At 35.5% G+C, this 6263-nt stretch overlaps 2 protein-coding genes across 2 annotated transcripts; both read left to right on the top strand.

Moving 5' to 3' along the window:
- The first annotated feature begins 1352 nt into the window (after window positions 1-1352).
- LOC136777815 (uncharacterized) lies at window positions 1353-4340 on the top strand. The gene has a single exon (XM_066734405.1). It carries the CDS (start codon window positions 1353-1355, stop codon window positions 4338-4340), a length of 2988 nt encoding a protein of 995 aa, XP_066590502.1.
- Window positions 4341-4366: 26 nt separating this feature from the next.
- Window positions 4367-5460, top strand: LOC136777814 (uncharacterized). Its single transcript, XM_066734404.1, has 3 exons — window positions 4367-5129; window positions 5256-5271; window positions 5406-5460. The coding sequence occupies exons 1-3, from the start codon at window positions 4367-4369 to the stop codon at window positions 5458-5460; spliced, it is 834 nt and encodes a 277-aa protein (XP_066590501.1).
- The last annotated feature ends 803 nt before the right edge of the window (window positions 5461-6263 follow it).

Here is a 6263-nt window from a genome sequence, read left to right as displayed (position 1 = left end):
AAATTAAATCCAAATTATACATAACATCACATAACAATAATTAATTGAAACATAGTTTAAAAATGGAACGTAACGAAAGAATAAGATTTATTAATCAAAAAAGAAGTACGATTAAATCCCAAATAACGATATTAACCAACGCAATAGATAATGATCGATTGGACTGCATTAACGTGAATTTAAGATTCGAGCGTATTAAAGAGCATTTTAAGAATTACGAAGAATTGCATGACGAATTAGAATTAATAGAGCCGAACGGTGATCATTTTGAGGAAATGCTCGAAGTGCAAGATAGGTTTTATAACTTGGCTAGTCGAGTACATACTATATTAAATCAGAATAACTCTAGCGCTGCGATAGTATCTGATCATATTGACTCATTGACAGCATCACAGAATGAAAGAATGAAGAGAATTAAATTGCCTATCGCGCAATTACCAGGGTTTTCAGGCGAAATAGAAAATTGGTTATCCTATAAAAACACGTTCGTCACGTTAATAGATTCAAGAGAAGACATTACTGACTTACAGAAGTTTTTATATTTAAAAGATTCCTTAAAAGGGGAAGCATTAAATAAAATATCCATATACGACACAAGTGATGCAAGTTATAAACTTGCATGGAACTTGTTAGTCGAAAGTTATGAAAAGAAAAGGATAATCATAAACAAACATCTAGATGCTATTCTTGACATACCAAATCAAACAAAATTCGACGGTAAGGAATTAAATAAATTGATCGACAACATGAAGCAGCATGTTAATATGTTAGATTTAATGGACGTAAAAATAGATGAGACAATGCTAGTGAGAATATTAGAAAGATCAATTCCCTTGAACATTAGAGCTAGATGGGAAGAAAGTTTAGGGTTCGATGAAATGCCTTCATTAAATAAATTATATAAATTCTTAGCTAGCGCCGCATTAAGAATAGACAATATTGAAAAAGAAAAGACACGTAAAAGAATGAGCAATGGATTTGAACATAGTCATGGATTTAAAATGAAAAAGAGTAATTTTGATACGCGAATTATGTTAACCACTACTTCTCGAGGGGGATATTGTTCAATTTGTCGAGATGGTATGCATTCTATATTCAGATGTCCCAAATACGATGCGATGAATATCGAACAAAGATGGGACAAAGTCAAACAATTAAGGGTATGCCAGAATTGTCTACGCGTTCATGAAAGACCATGTAAATCTATAAAATGTAAAATTTGCAACAGGTTTCATCACACATCGCTACATAAAAGGGGAATAATAGATGAGAAACAACGAGGTAATATATCGAAAGTAAATGATACTTCTAATAGAGAAACAATACGACCAGGCGACAAAAATTGACATAATATGGTCGCGATGCACACGATCGCGACCCGTTCATTTTCACAATTAATAATGACTGCCGAAATAAGAATAAAAAATGATGTAGGGAAATTTATTAAGGGTCGTGCTTTATTAGATACATGTGCTACTGCTAATTTTTTAACTAATGAAATGGCTCGTAGACTCAACCTGCCTATTAAAGCATGCGAATTTAGGATTAACGCGATTGATAATATACAGACTTTTACAAACGGAATGGTAGAATTAGTTTTTTATTCAGCTCATAGTCCATTTAATAAAAAATTGACATGTCTAGTATTGCCTAAGATTTCAGAGAATGTACCGAGTGAAGTTTTTCCGCGCGAAAAGATAAAGATACCAGCAAATTTAAAACTCGCTGATCCTCAATTCCATGTGCCGAGAGGAGTTGACTTACTCATAGGTTCCGGAGCAACAATATCTTTATTTAGTGTAGGTCAATTCAATTTAATACCTAATGAAGGCGATTTATATCTGCAAAAAACGTTGATAGGATGGGTTGTTGTAGGTGAAATGCCGCGAGAAAACCATGGGAAGATTGAGAATTGTCAATTAACAAGTTTTATCAAACAAATTACATCAACGGAATTAAACAAGAAGAAAAAAATGTTAAATGATATGAATGAATGTGAAGCACATTACGTATTAAATACTATCCGAAATGATAAGGGCAGATACATAGTACGGTTGCCTTTTAAATTGAACAAACCAGATCTAGGGGATACTAAGATAATAGCTACGCGGCGATTTTATGCATTAATTCGAAAATTTAAAAATGATTCGGAATTAGAAAAGGAATACCGTAAAGTCATGCAAGAATATTTAGAATCGGGGCATATGACTTTAATAGAATCAGAAGAAGAAGAAGGTTATTATTTGCCACATCACGCGGTAGTAAAAAAAGATAGCATCACAACGAAGGTCAGGGTAGTATTCGATGCATCGGCTAAAGGCAGTAAGGGAATATCGTTAAATGATATTTTATTAACCGGCCCGAACATTCAAGATAAATTATTCGAGCATTTAGTACGCATTCGGTTAAATAAATACATGATCACAGCGGACATAGAAAAAATGTATAGACAAATTCTGGTAAACAAAGAGGATAGACGTTATCAAAGGATATTATGGTTTCATCAAGAACAAATTCGAACGTTTGAGCTAAACACGGTAACTTTCGGAATATCGTCATCTTCATTTTTGGCAATTCGCACTTTAAAACAATTGGCTGAGGATGAAGGAGATAAATTTCCCATAGGTGCGGCGATTTTAAAACGAAATCTATATGTTGATGATCTCATGGCAGGTGCAGACAATTTAGACGATATATTAAAATTGAGAAATGAGTTAATTGCATTGTTGAATCTGGGAGGATTTAAAATACGAAAATGGTCTTCGAATCATCCGAGAGCCATAGAATTTATGGATGAACAGATGTCAGACATGGAGTTCTTAACGGATGATACAATTACAAAGAAAACATTAGGAGTTTTTTGGAATGCCAAAAGTGACGAATTGTCATACATCGTAAAACCAATAGAGTCTAATGAACGAGTTACTAAGCGGATTATATTATCAACAGTAGCCAAGATTTTTGATCCAATCGGTCTTTTGGGTCCGGTAATATTCATGGCAAAAATCATTGTACAAGAATGCTGGAAGATCAAGGTGTCATGGGACGAGTCGATAAACATGACTTTAAGAGAAAAATGGGCATTATTTGCCAACCAATTAATCCTACTAAACGACGTAACGGTACCACGTTATTCTTTGATTGGTGAAGCATGTGAGGTACAGATTCATGGTTTTTGTGACGCTAGCAAATTGGGTTATGGTGCTTGTATATATCTAAGATCTATCGATGCGAAAGGAAATATAAGTGTACGACTAATTTGTTCCAAATCTCGAGTAGCATCATTAAAGGAGATAACCATTCCACGAATGGAACTGAACGGGGCTTTAACGCTTGCGCGTCTATACAAGGAAATCAGATCTATTATAACAATTCAAATACAAAAAATCGTATTTTGGAGCGATTCTACTATAGTTTTACATTGGATTCGTAAAACACCGATATCTTTAAGGCTATACGAAGCAAACAGGGTCACGGAGATACAAAGCGTAATGGATCAAATAGAGTGGCGCCATGTGAGAACGCATGAAAACCCAGCTGATCATTTGTCGAGAGGACAATCACCAAGTGAATTCCTGAATAACAAGACATGGTTCGAAGGACCGTCATGGTTAAAAAAAGGCGAAAAGTTGTGGCCACAATCGATACAAATTACTTTAGATAACGAAGTCGGGGAGCGAAATGAGTCGTGTTTTATAATCAAGGTTAGCGGAATGGAAATTCTTAAAAGATTTTCTAAATATTCTAGAATGATAAGGGTAATAGCATATTGTTTACGATTTAATAAGAATAATAAACAACGAGGAAGTTTAAGTAACGACGAAATCAATCAAGCAGAAGTTAAAATATTAAAAATAGTTCAAGCTGATCGATTTGCATATGAAATAAATTGCTTAAGCAACAAAAAGGAAATTAAATCAAATCAAATAGCTTCATTGAGTCCTATATTAAATAATGACGGATTGATATGCGTAGGAGGTAGATTAAAAAATTCTAAGATACCTTTTAATCAAAAATGCCCTGTATTGTTGCCAGCGCGGCATCACGTTACTGATTTGATTATACGTGCATGCCACGAAAAATTTTATCATGCTGGGGTGCAGAGTACTTTATATTCAATAAGACATAAGTTTTGGATTCCTGATGGTAGAAATCAGGTTCGTAAAATTGTACGAAATTGTGTGCGATGTTTAAGATTTAAACCAAAGATAAACAATTATAAGATGGCGGATTTACCAGCGGAACGAGTGGAGCCGTCTCTTCCATTTCATCATGTTGGTATAGATTTTTTCGGGCCTATATTCATAAAAGAAAAAAATATAGAAATCGGAATCGAATAAAAGCCTATGGATGCGTATTTATATGTATGGCGTCTAAAGCAGTACATATAGAAATTGCTAACGACTTATCAACAGAGGCCTTCATAGCGGCATTACGAAGGTTCACCGGAAGAAGAGGTATACCCGCTCACATTTATTCCGATAATGGAACAAATTTTGTAGGTGCCAATCGCGAATTACAAGAATTATATATGTTATTAGAATCAAGAGAATTTAAAGATAAAAGGGAGCATTACGCATTGGAGAACAAAATATATTGGCATTTTAATCCTCCTCTTTCCCCTCATTTCGGAGGCATATGGGAAGCGGCGGTTAAATCCTTTAAACACCATTTTAAACGAGTGGTCGGTGATCAGTTGCTTACTTTAGAAGAATTAAATACATTTACGGTAGAAATAGAAGCAATTTTAAACTCTAGACCTTTGTGTCCAATTTCGTCTGATCCAAATGATCCGTTAGCATTGACTCCAGCTCATTTACTGATAGGCAAACCGCTAAACATGTTACCCGAATCTGAAATTTCCGAAATATCTCACAAGCATATTAGAGCTTGGCGCCTAATTCAAAAGATTCGTTTAGATTTCTGGAAAAGATGGCAATCCGAGTATTTAATGGAATTACAAAAGCGAAATAAGTGGTTCTATCCTGGACAAGAGATAACGGTAGGAACTATTGTGCTGCTTTTAGAAAAAAATCAACCTTGCATGCATTGGTCTATAGGAAAATTAATAGAGACGCATCCTGGGGATGATGGTATAGTTCGAGTAGTAACCGTTAAAACATCTAGAGGTAATTTCAAGCGAAATGTAAAATCAATTTGTTGTTTAATTGATTGTAAATAAAGTTTTGATCGATATCATCTCTCAACGGGGGGAGGATGTTCAAGTCATGTAATCTTTAAATTGAATATTGTAGCTAAATCCATACAATGGTATAATTAATAAGGTAACTGAACAATTCGATAAGCATGATTTAAAAAGATCGAGATTTTAGCTGCAGTCAGGTGATCGATTTATCTGCGTAGTAACATGTAAAAATCGATTGCTAGCTGGTTTTTGTTTTCAGCCCAGATCAGATTGAACAGTTGCCGGATAAAATTCATTCTCTTGGTAACAGTTAAAGAAAGCGGACGCGTCGTAGTAATTTTAATCGAAGCGAAAAGAAATGATATTATATTCATATAAGTGATCGTAATTGAGGTGCTTAACGGATTGTTCATTATAACGATAACAACCAAGTTGCTATCAAATACAATCAAGCGCAAGCTTATCGAACGAGCTCCACGAGGGAGAGGAGAAACGAATCCAGGCGTTAGCCTACAGAACGAGCTCCACGAGGGAGAGGAGAAACGAATCCAGGCGTTAGCCTACAGAACGAGCTCCACGAGGGAGAGGAGAAACGAATCCAGGCGTTAGCCTACAGAACGAGCTCCACGAGGGAGAGGAGAAACGAATCCAGGCGTTAGCCTACAGAACGAGCTCCACGAGGGAGAGGAGAAACGAAATAAGGTGTGAACCTACAAAACGAACTCCACGAAGGAGAGAAGAAATGAAATCAGGCGTAAGCCTAAACAACAATTTACGCGAAAGAGAATAAAAATACAACAAGCAACGAGCTTAATAATGTTCATTTAATATAGTGTAATTAATCCATCAATGTGTTGTTTAACGAATTATAGTTAATTATAAGTGAAAGTGTATTACGAGCAATAAACAGGGTTTTTTATGCCTTCGGGCTTTTTCCCTAAAAAAAGTGTACAAGTTATTCAAAAACTAAGGAATTCCTTCGTGCGAAGTAGTTCCTCCCAAACACTCCCTGACCCCAAGTGAGCTATCCTAGCCCCTTTATATGTACTCTCTGACCCCAAGTGAGTTATCCTAGCCCATTTATATGTACTCTCTGACCGCAAGTGAGTTACCCTAG

This window comes from Prorops nasuta, unplaced genomic scaffold, assembly GCF_024137725.1.
Source record: "Prorops nasuta isolate Cenicafe-Biocafe unplaced genomic scaffold, Cenicafe_Pnas_1.2 PNAS00012, whole genome shotgun sequence".
In the NCBI taxonomy this organism is placed as follows: domain Eukaryota; kingdom Metazoa; phylum Arthropoda; class Insecta; order Hymenoptera; family Bethylidae; genus Prorops; species Prorops nasuta.
Note: the sequence above shows the minus strand (reverse complement) of the source record. Positions and strands in the feature narration are given on the sequence as shown.